Below are 17,407 nucleotides of genomic sequence, written 5' to 3' on the forward strand. Positions count from 1 at the left end.
CTCTAGAGGACATGCAGGAGGCTTTTATGACGGTGGGAAGTAGAGAAATACTGAGAAGTAGAGAAATATAATGTAGTAGAGAGAGAGAGAGAGAGAGAGAGACAGACAGACAGTAAATATTTTATTTGTATAGCACTTCTCACAGAATGGACTCACAAGGAGTTTGACACAGGTTAAGAAAGAGAGCGAGAGAGAGTGAGGCGATGGTTTATGGTGTTAGTACCACGCTGGGCTCTGTGGGCCCAGAGGGCTCTAGCTGGTGGTCTCTACTCATGCCTCTCAGGGCGTAATCACTGGCCAGTTCAGACCTCTGAATGCATGAGTTGATTAGTCTGCATAGCCTTTCAGCTCCTGAAATCCACTTTTCAATTTTATTTGACTCACTGCTTGGGAGAGTAAAACGCAATGACAGCAGCCGAGTTGAAACCTGATTCATGGTGCAAAAATGTCTTAATTGAATGGTTATGAAGCATGATATACGCATGTGGACATCAGATTGATGGTTGTAGTCCAGGAACTTTGGTATTGCTATCAGTATTGATTTTGTGAAGTCTCTATATTAATGGTTTTAGCTGGTCTGGCAGTACAGCTGTAACCGGTCTGGGAGTAGCTAGCTAGTGTCAACAGATAAAGAGTCCCTGTGTGAGTAATAACTACAGCAGATGGAATACCGAGGAGTCTGTTTCTCTCCGTAGAACATGCTAGAACCGCAAAGTAAATGATCAGAGACATTCAGTAGCAGACATGTGGACCAGGCCGGTTGATTTACTATCTGAAGGACGTTTCTCTTGGCCTGGTGACCCATGTTCTAGAAACTGGAGCCCGGGACCTATCAGGCAAACTGCTGGACAGAGAGAGAGGTTCTATAACTGGCCTCCAGTCCTCCTGCTTGTAGCTCCCTGGTGAGACACACTGTAGTTCTGTTCAGAGGACAGACAGAGCTGTAGCCAGGCCTGTGGGTGTGGACTTGTGTTCCTGTCCACTTTGATTAATTGCATGTCTGTGAAAACTATAAAAAATGGTAAATTATTTTAAATCGATGGAGCAGCTTCTGAGTTATTGTGGTAGACTGCCCTCTTCTAAAGTAGGCAGTTTGTGATACACCAGGACCATAGGGGTCACAATATGGTGACACTGAGTAAACCAATCAGATACCATCAACAGACAGATGTAAACCAATCAGATGGCATAACAGACACACTACCTGTGCTCCTCACTCCCAATGCCCCTCCCATTCTAAAGCTGCTGTACCTATGATGTATTCTTGCTGCCCTCGTCCAATCAGAGCATTGGGACTTGTAGTGGTCCTGAAATGTGATGTCAATCTCTTCCTGGTGTCAACCAATCACGACTCTCACATTCACTTCAGCCTAATCAGAGCGGATCTGAGGTACTGAGGGCCAGAGGGAGGCATGTAAACCAGAGAACAGCTTTATTGATGTGAAGGAGCTCAGGGCGAGCTGGAAACACAGCCTGTGTGTTCATGACACTGAGCAGATATGGTATTTTTCCGTCTCAGAAGCGCAGCAGAAATATAATTACATTTGTTTTGGCCGCAGAGCCTAAGAGAAGCCAGACTGGAGCACTTCAGTCAGTTAAGCCCCTCTGGCACTATAAAGCCTGTTAGTGTGTGTGTGTGTGTGTGTGTTTGTGTGTGAGAGAGAGAGAGAGACACACACACACTCTGTGTGAGTGTGTGTGTGCATGTGTACGTGTGTGTGTTTATGTGTGTGCGCGTCTGTGTGTGAGAGAGGGTGTGTGAGTGTGCGCGCATGTGTATTTCTACTTGTGTGTTTGTGCATGCGTCTACGCGTGTGCGGGTGCGTGTGTACAGTATGTGTGTTTGCATGTGCGTGCGCGTGTTTTCCATGCACTCAGTCTTCTGAAAAACAAACTCATTAACGTGTTTCTTCTTGTCTGTTTTCAGACCCTGTGGATTTCTCTTCACCCAGATCAGACAGGTGAGCAGCGCCTCAGAACACCATCATCTATCAGTCTGAAGTCATTCATGGTCGGTGAGACAAGTGTTGTACGCATCCTAGACAAACATCTTGCAAGTTCACAGACGCCATAGATCGTATAGTGTGATGATAGGTTGGCTGTCTGGAAGCTTCCGAAACTTCTGTCGCAGAAAATGCTAACACACTAGGCTGGCGCGTGGTTACCATAGAGATGACGTCATGCAGAGTGGACCGAACCATAAATGCAGGAGGTGGGGGGGGGGGGGGGTTGGACGGTCTGTGATGTGTCATTTACATTTACAGTCACGAGCCACGTGTGTGACGTATCTGGCGGCGTGCCCCGCCCTTTGCTCTGTGTTTCTCACAGCGATGAACAGCAGGGTGGAGGTCAGCGGAGGGAGGAGGAGGACTGGAGAGAGATTCATGCTGCCATGGCTCTCACCAACCTGGCCCAGGGACAGAGCTGCACCACAGGGCCTATCACCACCAAGGGACAGAGCTGCACCACAAGGCTTATTGCCACCAAGGGACAGAGCTGCACCACAGGGCCTATCGACACCAAGGGACAGAGCTGCACCACAGGGCCTATCACCACCAAGGGACAGAGCTGCACCACAGGGCCTTTTGCCACCAAGGGACAGAGCTGCACCACAGGGCCTATAACCACCAAGGGACAGAGCTGCACCACAGGGCCTATCGCCACCAAGGGACAGAGCTGCACAACAGGGCCTATCGCCATCAAGGGACAGAGCTGCACCACAGGGTCTATCGCCACCAAGGGACAAAGTGGCACTACCAGCTGCATCATCCGCAAGTCTTCCCACATCTCAGAAGTGAAGACTGTCAAGGTGGCTCTCGTATCATACAGCAGATAGACCCAGCTCTAGACCAGACATTCTAGACCAGATGTTCTAGACCAAACACTGCAAATCAGACATTCTAGACCAGATGTTCTAGACCAAACACTGCAAATCAGACATTCTAGACCAGTCATTCTAGACCAGTTATTCCAAATCAGACTAGATCAGACATTCTAGACCAGCCTCTAGACCAGACATTCTAGACCAGACTAGATCAGACATTCTAGACCAAACATTCTAGACCAGACTAGGGATGAGACGGTATACCGTAAAACCGTGAACCGCAGTATAAAATGTCCACAGTATTAGAACCGTGACATTCCCTGTGTTTACGGTATTATGTTTACGGTATTACACAATAATGCGCTGCTGAAACTTCACATTTCAAGTTGCTTGCAACAGTTCATTTTGTAATTTAATATAAGCTTGCTATTAATAAACTGAGCTTAATTACAATAGTGTGTATTTTCCATCAAGTGTTGCACTGTAGGGCTCTAGAACTCAGCCTGTGTGTATACCATGAAATACCGTAAACTGTACCGTGTAACTAGATACCGTACCGTAATGCAAAAATCCATACCGTCTCATCCCTAGACCAGACTAGACCATACATTCTAGATCTGATTCTCAACCACATTCCAGACCACATTAGAACAAACTCTCAGTTATCGTCCTCTGATAAGGGGGCTGTACTAGTGACCAGGTGGACTGTAGGTCTCTGGTACTGTACTAGTGACCAGGTGGACTGTAGGTCTCTGGTACTGTACTAGTGACCAGGTGGACTGTAGGTCTCTGATTCCACTCTCCCTGGATCGACTCAAATAAACTCTTGTGTCCTGAGAGAAGACTGAGTAACAAACCAGTAACCATGGAAGCCTTATTGTTGTTGATATAAGAAATATGTTATTTTAATATGTAACATTAACTTAAATTATATTAACTTCTACGAGACTGGATCATCATCCAATGCCAAAATTCATTGTAACAGCAGATCATTTTAATAAACTAATGTGAAACTTTCTAGACTTCTTTCTGGAAAAAATAACTCCCAATACTACATCACTGTTAATGTCAGTAATGATTAGAGAACATGAGGAACCCAGGCAGTGAGACCAGCAGGCGGGGTAGAGAACCTGAGGAAAAAGGCAGAGTGAGACCAGCAGGCTGGGTAGAGAACAAGGAACCAGGCAGAGTGAGACCAGCAGGCTGGGTGGACGACATTGATAACCTTAGTAGAGTGAGACCAGCAGGCAGAGTGAGATCAACAGGTGGGATGGTGGACAGGAGGGACCAGGCAGTGAGAGACCAGCAGGCAGAATGAGACCAGCAGGATGGGTGGAGGACATGGAAGAGACCAGCAGGCTGGCAAGAGGACATGGAAGACCTCAGAGTACTATCATAATTATATCTAATGCGCAGCATTGAGTCGGGGCCGGGCATTTTGCGGAGGAAGAGAAGGGAGAACAAATGTGTAATTGAACTACTTGCATTGTAAATAGCTTTAAAGTGATGTCTGAAATCCACACAGTACAATGCCTGAGTATAGGCATTAGCATGTGTATTCTGCATCACCCAGGGATTGAACTATCAACCAGAGGAAAGTAATGTTTTGATGAGCGACCTCATAAAAAAAAGTGTTGCACAATCTGGCTCCATGCAGTTCTTTTATTGATGATATTTCTGCCTGTTGGCCTTTTTCAGAATCAATAGTAGAATCCAAGTAATAGTTTGTTATATGGGTTCCTCTATAGTAGCACAAATGCTGGTGATTACACAATCAAGCTAATTACTCAAACAATAACAGGTGCTACAGCCAATCAAATCAATACATCAAGTCCAGTTACAAACATTTCATAATGTATTTTGTAAGAATACATTTCTAAAGAGAAAGTTAAACCATCAGCTCTAGATGATCATGAGACTTAGACTAAATAGCCAGAAAACAAGGTACATTACAGGAAACCTTTTAAGAGGTCATAGTCTACATTTAATCCATGAGAGGACAGGTTTCTCCTGAGGTAGATCAAGTAGTGCTCCCTGCTGGAAAATAAAACCACCAGGTTACCTCCCCTTGAGAGGAGTGATACCTTCTCTATATCGATGTTTTATGGGTGGGGGTCTGTTACACGCCCCCTGGTAGGGAGAGGGGCTAACGTAACGACCCGTAGGTGCACTCACAGGTGTGGGGAAGATTGGGGAAGGTGGGTGCAAACAAACTACAAATAAGACAAAACAAAACCAAACAATTTATTCTTTCACAGGAAGTTCAGCTTGAAAATAATCACCAACAATCCCTAAACAATGCACAAACAAGAATTATAAACCAAAAACCAAACAGAGGACTGTGAGGGGTGTGCCTGAAACAAGGTCCTGAGCTTCCCTATCAACAAAGCTAGAAGCATATAAAACTACTACTAGGCCCTGAACACTAACCTGCTACACAGAAAGGTGTGACACCCACTCACCCGAACCTAGTGTGTATAACAAAGGGTTACCTACGTGATGAGGTGTTACCCATAGGTTTCTTACCTAGCCCTCCTCCACAATGACTGCTGGAAAACAGAGAACTAGGTAACAACTAACAAAAACCCACTCGATTAACAGACAGAACAAAAGTAGGCCTACAAACATAGCAACCCTCTCCCACTCTGCACATTGAACAATACAGAATATATAGGTGGCTGGTCTTCTTCTGATTGAACCACAGGGCAGGTGAATGATTGGACACAGGTGGAGTAGATGATTAGTCTCAGACTTAGACTGGACACAACGAGCACAATGACGAACACCTGGGAAAGACAGACAAATAGAGAACAGAAACAGAGGAGGCCGTACCAAGGAAATACTCTAAGATTATTGAATTCAACTAAAGTGCTGCTACTGGATTATTCATGTTTTTGCATCTAATAGTGCTATGTTCAGCAATACAAGTCTACTCATTTCATAAGGATTTTTTACCTGTGTGAGGATGTTTTAAACTGTACATACAGTCCTATCTATCTACCTGTCTATCTAGTCGTTAGCCTAAACCTGATCTTACACCTGCTAAACCTAAGCTTAAACCTCCAACATAGCCGGCCGTGAAAACCCTCTATAGTTTGGGCTGGTGCTACTTGTGAGGGAGGTAAATGTGAGTGTACCAGATGATCTCTCAGGTTAGAAAAAAACAAAAAAAACTCTTAAAGTCGCACAGAAATGAAAAAAACATTTGGCCCCATTTTGGTTCACATAATTGGTCATAGTGTTCACCTATTCAACGATGTGTGCCCCAAAAAAATTTACAAAATTCTACTTTTGTTGTAATCTTATATCAAAGTATATAATTTCTTACTTCCTGGAAAACTGTAGGTCACGTCATTTGTACATTTTATTATTGTAACTTGTGTATTTTATTATTGTAACGTGAGTATTTTATGAGGACCCCAGGAAGACTAACCTGCCGTTTGTGCGTTGGCTAATGGGGATCCTGAATAAACAATAAACAAACAATAAACAAAGTTAGATTATCTCAAACGTCCGTTTCTGTGCGACTTTAAAACCTATAGGGGTCGTTCTTTGAATACATTTTTGAGTTGACAAACAGATTCAAGTATTTGCCAATGTTTTGTTATTATTCCCTTTATCTGTTCTGCACCTTTGGAGTAGCCTTCTCTCTATTGTAAAAAGTACAGTCATTTGGTGTCCTTGTAGGTTTATTTTTTAAGAGATCTGACCTAGATCTATCATTTATTTGGATCTATCATTTATTTTCATGGCAGGTCATTTAGGAAAGATTTATTATATCCACTTTGTTGAAGTTGTTGCGCTACCTGCCAAGTTCTCAAACAAACTTAAATCACACACGCAGCTTTCAAACAAGTGTCAAAAATGCACAGCAACAAAGTCAAATCCCAACTGGCACTCAGCTCGATGTATTGATCCATCTTCCTTCCTATCGGCTTCATTCGTGACAAACTGGCTGAGGTTTGAAGCGCTTTTTTGGCCTGGCTTGCTGATTGCAGATTGAGTGCAGGTGTGCTCAACGGCGGAGTCAATTTGGCGGGATGTAGGCTAGTCTTAGGGTTGGCCATTTGACCGCAATAGTTTGAGAGGACAGAATTGAGGACAGAATGATTGTAGGGTCGGCGGTTCGTATCCCGCCTCCTCCTGTCCACATGTCGAAGTGTCCTTGGGCAAGACACTGAACCCCAAATTGCTCCCAATGAGCAGGTTAGCACCTTGCATGGCAGTTGCCGCCATTGGTGTGTGAATGGGTGAATGAGAGGCCATTGTAAAGCGCTTTGGATAAAAGCACCATATAAGTGCAATCCATTTACAGAATTCTAAATACTGTCAAAAATAAAAAAAACTTTGAGATAAAATTATGAAAAAAAAGTCACACATCTAGCCTATACCATGTCATGAAATTGTTGTAATTTCCCCCCATGATCATTGGATATTTTTTGAGTGAGAATTTGCAGCACAGTGCATAGCCTACAATACGGTTTACAGTAAAACCTTTTGATGCACTGTGGGCTAAATTTTTTATATTTCAAAAATCCGGAATGGGGAGATTGTGGAGGACAGTTTGAACATGCAGTGTAGCAAATGTGGTGTCAATTGACCAATAATGTGGGGTTAATAACTTTTCCGTTTTTGAGAAAAACAATGATGGACGTATTAATTCCAGCCAGCTCAAAGCATGTGAATGTTTCTGCTCACTTGGGCCAACATAATGGTGGTGGATGCAGTGATAGCACGTACGGCTGATTTGTTAAGAATTTGTTTTCAAAGTTTTAAACTTTAGACGGTTGCTGTAGCGCCACCATGAAAGACTATTGGCCCACAATGCCAGTTGAGGACTTTGGCGTAGGACTGGACCGTTGTGTAAAGTTCGGTGATTTTTCATAGGAAGTCAGATTTCATAAGAAGAAGAATATTGGCAATAACAAGAGGGACCACGCAGCTGAGCTGCCCATCCACTAATAACGGTGCTGTGGTTCCGTCACTAGAGAGCAAGTGGAGATTGTCCTGCTCCATCTGGGGACATTACCCTGATGCAACACACACACACACACACATGTACAAGCACACACACACACGCTGGGTTCTGGCTCTGTGACGAGCCACATTCTACATAATTACCGCGATTTTCCGTTGGTCCCCTTTCGTCCTGCCTCCGGTGACATTTGGAGAAAAGTGTGTTTTCAGTCTTGCGTGTTAAACGGCCCGGTGGACTCGGCTAACATGGAAACACTGTCTCATCCCAACCTGTCCTGCTCCTCAAAACCACCGCATGGAAACTTGAGCTAGTTTCCAGGGATCATCTTCATGTGGATGATGTTACCGCTTCCTTTCTCATTCGAAAGCCAAACCACACGTCAAATACTTTGTGAATAATGTTAAATCCATGGGGTGCTTTTACTCCGGTTTACATATCTAGAGATAAGTCCAATACACCTCATTTGATTGCAGTGGTTTGACCGAATCAACAAGGCTGAGACCCTCTGGTCTTCAGATTGTCCTTTATTTCAGTCTGAATTAAAACAAGCGTCCGTGTTGTGACCAGGCAGAACACGGTGGCGGGCGGCTGAATGTTAAGGCAAGGATACAGGTATGAGTCTACATCCATTTTAAAGTTCATTTTACCCACAACACAAATCAAGAAACAAATAGAAAACATGCAATGGACAGATCTCTATTTAAGATATAATTCCTTAGACCCATAGGGGTTACCAAGGTGAGGCAAGGTGACTACGTACAGGTATATATATATGTGTGTGTGTGTGTGTGGGTGTGGAATATAGCTGGATGTTGGTGTGTATGGACCTTGAAACCACAGGACTCAAAGGAATAAATATACATGGCGCTTCAATGCAGATGAAAGCAAACTAGCTGAACACAACTAACAAAACCAAATGAAAGGAAACAATAACGTTATTGACAGCACGACAGGTGGGTCGGCAAACAGAGCAGCCCGGATTCCTGCGTCCGATTCAACACAAGCTACAGTCTGTTACATGATGAAATGTCTTCTTTGGGAGCGTTCGGTGTGCTGGTGTATCATGAAGAATGCCTATGTCAAGGGTTATAAAGTGGCTACGAAGGATCATAAGTACAGTACACACGGCCCTAGACTAGGACCCCCCCCTCCCCCCAACATCCATCCCATCGTCTGTGAGGCGCTATGGTAACCATCGCTATGGCCGTAGTTAAGGCATGCAGATCTACTCGCAAAGTAGATGACATGAAACAAATGATTAACAGCAAGCCCTAGATGCTAGTGAGGATCTGACAGCTAATCTGTGGGAGCTGCTCCAGTACTTCTAGTTTGGACCGATCCACCCCTGGAAGAACTACAGTACTGAGGAGTCCACTGGGGCCCGTCTTCTTCCTGGCTGGGAGCTGAGGGACAGGATGAAGCTGTGAACTTCAGAACCAACGGGTGTCAGAGTATAACTGGCTGAATCTCCAGCATGATATTTATAATGTAATACAGATGTTTATGTGTATACCGTACGACTCGGCGTGGATAACAAAATGGGATATTTTATAGACTTCCTTAAACAGGGGAATTTAAACATGATGTTGTCGTGTGATGCGCCGTGTCAGCTGACAGGAAGAGCCACGCCCCCTGAGGAGATCTGACCTCGACCCCCTCAGACAACAGCACCACAAGTCTCTCCTTCCTCCTCCCCCTCCTCCATCATCATCATCATCTCTAGGTCCTCCAGTTCTGTGTGTTCCCTCCCTCCTGTTAGGGTATGGAGCAGTAGCCTCCACAGCTGCCCCCCGCCTGTTGCGAAGTCTCCCCCAGACGGACGCCCTGTCCCTGGGTGTCGCTCTCCCACAGTCCCGGGGTCTGGAGGATCTTCTCCACCAGCTCCTCGAAGGCGCACTGGACTCCGTCTCTGGTCTTAGCGCTGGCCTCTGGCAGGGAGGCGAACACACAGTCAACACGCTGAGATTACATACAGTACACACTGATGATATTCACTCTACCGACACACACACATGCATACACATGTACGCACGGACACACACACAGCCTCCCTCAATCATAGACCAGGGATACACAGGTAACACACACACATATACACACACGCACGCACACAGGCACTCGCACACAGGCATGCACACACACGCACACACAACACGCACACTATCTCACAATAAGGTTAAAACCAGGTCTCTAGACAAAGGCAGAAACAGATTTCTATCTAATAGTTTAACGATGGCGTGCCGTGTAAGACGTCTAACGTACAACCATATCCCGTCTGCGTGAAGCGAGACCCTGCCGGTCCTCGTTTAGCCCGTCGGAGATGGAAACTGGACAGGGGTGCTCTAACCTCATCTCCAGACGGCGGGAGCACGGCGGCGCGGGGAAGCAGAAACACATGGCTCTGATGGAGCGGAGACCGCAGACCCTAATCCTACAACTCCACCGGCAGCGGCCTGCCTTCGTCCTCCTCCTCCTCTCTGCCCCCCCCCCCACACACACACACACCCACCCCCGCCCCCTCCAGAGTGTGGTACAGACGGGCCCAGGAATATCGCAGCCGCACACGGAGGGCGGTCGGACGCTGGGATCTACCCCCCATGGGGCATGGGGACGGCAGGAACTGTGTCCGAGAGGTCTGTTACTGCACTGCGGTTGATTTAAAACAGACACGGGCGTGTACAGGGATGCCCACACATACGAGAGAGAGAGAGAGAGAGAGAGAGACGGAGAGAAAAGTAGCCTACCTATGAACAGCATGGAGTGTTTCCTGGCGAACTTCAGCCCTTCATTCCTGTCCACTTCACGGTTGTCCTGAAACACAATAGACATAGCATGGACATGCGCCACAGCTGAACACACACCACAGCTGAACACACACCACAGCTGGTCGTCTCTCCACCAGACAGGACTGCGAGGTAGCGTCCCCTGGTGGGAGTCCCCTGCCAGGGCCGGCTCTAGGTTATGTGGGGCCCTAAATGAGATCTGTGGGGGCCCTGGAGGGGGGGAGGGGAGCGCCCCCGAGTACAGAGAGCTAATTCACGGCAAAATAGCAATTCGGCATGGACGCTATCAACTGGCCGGTCAATGTGAACTCTGGACAGTGCCCTAGGGGGCCTCCCTGCCGGACACAGTGCCCTAGCCTGGCCTGTCCAGTGCCGTCCGTCCCACCTTGTCGATCTTGTTCCCCACGAGCATCTTGACCAGGTCGTTGCGTGTGCAGTAGGTCTCCAGCTCATTCAGCCAGTTGTCCAGCCTGGTGAAGGTGTCCCGCTTGGTCACATCATACACTACGGAGGAGAGAGGAGAGCAGAGGAGGAGAGAGGAGAGCAGAGGAGGAGAGAGGAGAGAAAAGGAGGAGAGAGGAGAGCAGAGGAGGAGAGAGGAGAGCAGAGACGAAAACGTCATGTGTCTCTGATGTTTTCTTGCCACATTTCTTGTCCTTCATCTTCACAATCCTCGTCTTCAGACACCAGCGGTGATTCTACAGAACTGCCACTAAGACTGATTCTTACCATTACTCCCCCAGTAAGACTGATCCTTACCAGTACTCCCCCAGTAAGACTGACCCTAACCAGTACTCCCCCAGTAAGACTGATCCTAACCAGTACTCCCCCAGTAAGACTGATCCTAACCAGTACTCCCCCAGTAAGACTGACCCTAACCAGTACTCCCCCAGTAAGACTGACCCTAACCAGTACTCCCCCAGTAAGACTGATCCTAACCAGTACTCCCCCAGTAAGACTGATCCTAACCAGTACTCACCCAGTAAGACTGACCCTAACCAGTACTCCCCCAGTAAGACTGACCCTAACCAGTACTCCCCCAGTAAGACTGACCCTAACCAGTACTCACCCAGTAAGACTGACCCTAACCAGTACTCCCCCAGTAAGACTGACCCTAACCAGTACTCCCCCAGTAAGACTGACCCTAACCAGTACTCACCCAGTAAGACTGACCCTAACCAGTACTCACCCAGTAAGACTGACCCTAACCAGTACTCACCCAGTAAGACTGACCCTAACCAGTACTCACCCAGTAAGACTGATCCTAACCAGTACTCACCCAGTAAGACTGACCCTAACCAGTACTCACCCAGTAAGACTGACCCTAACCAGTACTCACCCAGTAAGACTGACCCTAACCAGTACTCCCCCAGTAAGACTGACCCTAACCAGTACTCACCCAGTAAGACTGACCCTAACCAGTACTCCCCCAGTAAGACTGACCCTAACCAGTACTCCCCCAGTAAGACTGACCCTAACCAGTACTCACCCAGTAAGACTGACCCTAACCAGTACGCCCCCAGTAAGACTGACCCTAACCAGTACTCCCCCAGTAAGACTGACCCTAACCAGTACTCCCCCAGTAAGACTGACCCTAACCAGTACTCACCCAGTAAGACTGATCCTAACCAGTACTCCCCCAGTAAGACTGATCCTAACCAGTACGCCCCCAGTAAGACTGACCCTAACCAGTACTCACCCAGTAAGACTGACCCTAACCAGTACGCCCCCAGTAAGACTGACCCTAACCAGTACTCACCCAGTAAGACTGACCCTAACCAGTACTCACCCAGTATGACTCCCTGTGCTCCACGGTAGTAGCTGGGCGTCAGAGTTCTAAACCTCTCCTGTCCTGCTGTGTCCTGCCGAAAACAAGAGAACAACAACACTGTGACCAACAACAACCATCAGCTTGGCATAATGATAGCTCTCTCATTATAGGGACTGGACACAGGCCATCGACCTGGGAAGAGCTGGAAGAGAACTGTACACAAACTTATGCAGCATCAAGAGGGTAGGTAACACCACTGTACAATAGCGCCATCTCCTGGTGCCTAACCTGCACTGCAGATCCTAGGTGTGTGGTGTTTGTGGTTTGGAGACTGTGTTCAATAATTACAGCTTTGTAGCGATGACTGAGGCTGTGTTTGATTGCAATACTAAACCAGGCCAGGTCCAGCCTGGCTTAGGTGCGAGGCTGACTTGTTTCTGTTCAGGACTGGTAGGACGTAAGCTAGTCATGCCACTGAAATAGCTGTGAATTGAAATGACATGAAATAATGTCTGATAAATTAAGATAGGTCTTGTCGCCTGGACACATCAGTTCCAATGCTAATCCTGCACAATAAGAGCGAGATAGCCAGTTAGCTCATGAGCTCACAACAACTAGCAGCAGCTTGCATAACATTAATGGTAGCGATCAGTGGCTAAAGCAGTTACACTGATGATTCCTGTAACATTAGCTATTTTGCTGCAATTGGTTCAACTCCTGTTTCTGGACAAAGGTAAGGGATAAACCCAGATAACACCAGGCTAGCGGACCTACAGCGGGTCCCCGATGGACGAGTTGGCAGACCTCCGGCGGAATATAACACAAGGCTAGCGGACCTACAGCGGGTCCCCGATGGATGCTCCACCACCATTCCACCAGTAGTTAATCCTAGGCCCATTGGCCGTGGGGTCCGTGGCGTGGAGCGGAGCGGTTCGGGTGTAGTGCAGTTACTTCCAGGCAATCTCCATACACCCACTGGTGAAAACCGTGCGACTCTAGCCCGCTCAGGGGCTGAGTTGTGGAGTTCATGGCATGGATAGTGGCGTCATATTGGGTCGGGGGCAGTGGAGGCCTCTACGGGCTACCCACCTGCCCCCACCAGTGAAGACCGTGTTTCTCTAGCCCTCTCAGGGGCTGATTTGTGGGGTCAGTGGCGTGGATAGTGGCGTGATGGTGAGACTCCGCCCCCTTGGGTCAGAGCTGGTCGTGGACAGTGTACCTCTCTCCAGGCCACTCACCTGCCCCCACCAGTGAAGAGCCTGTGTCTCTAGCCCACTCAAGGGCTGAGTTGTGGGGTCCGTGGCGTGGTGGTGAGACTCCGCCCCCTCACATCATATTGGGTCGGGAGCAGTGGAGCCCTCTCCAGGCTACCCAGCTGCCCCCACCGGTGAAGACAAGTATGTCTCTAGCCAACTCAGGGTGATGGCGAGACTCCGCCCCCTCGGGTCAGAGCTGGTTGTGGATAGTGTACCTCTCTCCGGGCCACCCACCTGCCCCCACCAGACCGTGTTTCTCTAGCCCTCTCAGGGGCTGGGTCTGGGTCGTGGGCTGTGCACCCCTCTGGGCTACCCACCTGCCCCCACCGGTTGCCAAAATGCGCCCGCACACTTAATTGTTTACCAACAGTAAAAGGGTCTATATATAATGGGTAATTACTGAGACACATATTGTAGGCATAATTTCAAAACAGGAGTATTTCATATGTTCAATTACTGCACATAAATTCAATAACTGACATAGAACCAACAGATAACCGCATTTTTACAAAGCTTCTATAACGTCCAGTGACAAAAAACTATCCACACCACAAGTTTTGAACCCACGAGTTTTGTAGGTTTTGACTCCCACGTTCAGCATGGCAGACTAGCTCCTTCACGACTAGGCCACCGGAGCTCTTGAAAATCAATGGTGAATAGTCTTTTGTTTCGATGTTCTGGGACCACTGCCTCTTGTGGTAGCAACATAGAACTGCAGGTCAAGAACGGAAGGGACGGAGAGGGACAACCCGACATTCGCTCTTCTTGGTGCGACGGCTTACGCCTCGCACAAAAAAGAGGATAGACACAAGCTAGAAGTGGGTATTATCTAACAGGGAATTTGCTGAAATTCTACAGTTTTTACTTCAGTGGTGGTTGTGAAACTACTCTGAATCCCCTCTACTACACAACTGCATAGGCCTGTCCCATTTCCTGGTCCTCACCCAGATGGCCAACTTTGCTCTGTTCCCATCCACTGCAATGGTCTTCACTTTGAAGTCCACACCTGGATCAACAGAGAGAGAGATGCACTGATATATGAACCTGCATGTGGGGGGCTAAATATTAGCACAATGTGATAGTTATAGTAAGCCTGCTTTTTCTGTTAAGCTGGCGTTCAGTCGAGATTTACCTATGGTTGCAGCCTGCTCTGGGTCAAACGTGTCCTCTGTGAATCGCAGAAGAAGACTAAACCAGAGAGAGAGAGAGAGAGAGAGAGAGAGAGAGAGAGAGAGAGAGAGAGAGGGGGGATGAAGATCACATCAAGACAGTGTGCTACTGATTAATGTTTGACACTTTTATACAATGGTTCTTTGGTTAATCTGAATGACTCGTTATCTTTTCCCAGTGCTATGACTCATACAGTATCATTATTGCAGGACTGTGGCCTGGTCCAAAGGATGACTAGTGTATGAGGTCAGCTATAGCGTCAGGTAGACTTAGTTAGCATGCTATCTAGTCAGATAGACCTACAACTGGATGAGAAGAATGGTCTAACAGAATATTGATAACTAGCTTGCTATTCAGTAGCTTCCTATAGCCAGCATGCCAACAGGTCAGTGGAGATAAATAGCATAACGTTAGCTAGCTGGACAAGTGAACCTATCTGATCTGGTTTCAGGCACTCCCTTTACAACACAGAACTAGCTGACAAGCAAGCCAGATAGCAGCTCAATAATAACCACGCTCTTATCAAAACAGAAGTGACGTGGCTGTCGATAGATTTGACACTTTGGTCTATTGGCGTTTCCAAACTGGGACGAAGCACAGGCTTGCTAGCTACATGTCAAGCTCGCATTGCCTACGCTAGCCTAGGCTAGCTAGTAGCTATGCTAGCCTATGCTAGCTTGTAGCTAGTTAATTACGTAACGAGCGGATACTGTTGACACTCTCCTACCTTGACTTTCCCACACCACTTTCGCCGATTATCAATAGTTTTAGAGTTGTCAATACATCGTCATCCATATTGTCCAGCGGAATGGTTTTGTCTGCGGCTGTCTAGCTAGGTATTTGCTTTGAGGTTTGGTTAGGTAGCTAGTCTGGTCGACGTTGACAGTGGATGCTTCTTCGACTTGCCATGCAACTTCCGTTCCAGGACACAGGTGTGACGTAGATGTGAGACATGAAAACAACATAGCACATGAATGTGATAACACGTGGCAAAAAATGTGTAACAACATTTAAAACGAGAAAGCAATTACAACAATACAATTATACAACGGTTAGTTATGGTTCTTGATTCGGATTGTGTTAAAATACTTTGTAACACACACCAGGGACCGCATATCATTCAATTTTCAGTATTAATACGCATCCCATTTGATCCAATGCATTGTAGGCCTATTATTGTCTTTTTTCAAAACAACTGAACATTCCATCCAATGCATCTGTTGCTTGGCAACCTTTTTGTTAGAGGAACTATTTTGTTCGGCGGAATTGAGGGAATGATGCTTCGTTTTGAATAAATGTTCATATTTATATTGCTGTGTGTTTATTTTCCACTAATAGCTGTAGGCCTATAGTAACCATTGTATAAAAGCAACAAACCACTTAGCGTCGTGCCTAACAACGCCCCCTAGCTGTTATAAAGTCACAATAACACACGGCCTCTCACAAAAAAAACACAATGATAGGCCTACAATGCATTGGATCAAATGGGAGGCGCATTCATATTGAAAATGGAATGATATGCGGTCTCAGGTGTGTGTTACTTAAAGGAGTAGTAAAGGGAAAATGCATGTTTAGCCCTGTTTTAAGGTTACTTATGATCATATACAATGGTTCAGATCAAAACGTTGACAAAGCTAGCATTTTCGAGAAAGTTGATAATTGCTCTACCACCATTTTGGTCATACAATGGATGTGGATGGGCATCTTGAAAAATCATTCAAAAACATGTAAAACTCAATTTCAAAGACAAGAAACTCCCCTAGGTGTTAGTTGGCGTTCTGACATATAATTCGCCATAAAGTAAGATTCTAGTTCATCTGGAAAGGCTTTTTTAAATATTTAGCATAGAACTAATAAGTCGCAGCACATACGTGTGTAAACTTCCGCAAACGAGGTAGCCTAGCAACATAAACAATAACAATAGCTACAGTAAGTAGTTCCGCTTCCTGAATCCCCTCTGCGGATTGATCTACACATCTACAACGGTCACTTCAATACAAGTCAATGGATTTCATAAAATGATCAATAAAACCCTACAGGATTCATACTTTGCGGCGAATTTGATGTCAGAACACCAACGGACACCAATTACACCCTCGGTGAGCTTCTTGTCTTTGAAATTTAGAGTTTAACATGTTTTTGAATGATTTTTCAAGATGCCCATCCACATCCATTGTATGACCAAAACGATGGTATAGCAATTATCAACTTTCTCGAAAATGCTAGCTTTGTCAACGTTTTGATCTGAACCATCGTATATGATCATAAGTAACCTTAAAACAGGGCTAAACATGCATTTTCCCTTTACTACTCCTTTAAGTAACACACACCTGAGACCGCATATCATTCCATTTTCAATATTAATGCGCCTCCCATTTGATCCAATGCATTGTAGGCCTATCATTGTGTTTTTTCAAAACAACTGGACATTCCATCCAATGCATCTGTTGCTTGGCAACCCTTTTGTTAGAGGAACTATTTTGCTCGGTGGAATTGAGGGAATGATGCTTCATTTTGAATGAATGTTCATATTTTATGTTGCTGTGTGTTTATTTTCCACTAATAACTGTAGTAACCGTTGTATAAAAGCAATAAACCACTCGAGGCTGTGTGTTATAGTGATTT

The 17,407-nt window shown here is 46.3% G+C and overlaps 2 protein-coding genes across 2 annotated transcripts in view; one reads left to right on the forward strand and one right to left on the reverse strand.

Moving 5' to 3' along the window:
- The window catches only part of LOC311316381 (homeobox protein Mohawk-like), a gene marked incomplete at both ends in the record, with an annotated part of 6,209 nt that extends 3,373 nt beyond the window's left edge, over positions 1 to 2,836 (forward strand). Inside the window, 3 exons of the mRNA XM_084447222.1 lie at positions 1,928 to 1,961; positions 2,329 to 2,425; positions 2,741 to 2,836. Coding sequence (XP_084303348.1) covers positions 1,928 to 1,961; positions 2,329 to 2,425; positions 2,741 to 2,836 — 227 coding nt within the window. The remainder of the gene's footprint in view (positions 1 to 1,927; positions 1,962 to 2,328; positions 2,426 to 2,740) is intronic.
- Positions 2,837 to 8,330: 5,494 nt separating this feature from the next.
- Positions 8,331 to 15,674, reverse strand: LOC311316466 (ras-related protein Rab-18-B). The gene is made up of 7 exons (XM_084447329.1): positions 15,510 to 15,674; positions 14,745 to 14,800; positions 14,557 to 14,618; positions 12,375 to 12,447; positions 10,971 to 11,089; positions 10,547 to 10,613; positions 8,331 to 9,730 (listed from the first exon to the last, which is right to left on the reverse strand). The coding sequence occupies exons 1-7, from the start codon at positions 15,575 to 15,577 to the stop codon at positions 9,558 to 9,560; spliced, it is 618 nt and encodes a 205-aa protein (XP_084303455.1). The 5' UTR covers positions 15,578 to 15,674; the 3' UTR covers positions 8,331 to 9,557.
- Between the last annotated feature and the right edge of the window lie 1,733 nt (positions 15,675 to 17,407).

Source organism: Borostomias antarcticus, assembly GCF_949987555.1.
Source record: "Borostomias antarcticus genome assembly, chromosome: 12".
NCBI lineage: Eukaryota > Metazoa > Chordata > Actinopteri > Stomiiformes > Stomiidae > Borostomias > Borostomias antarcticus.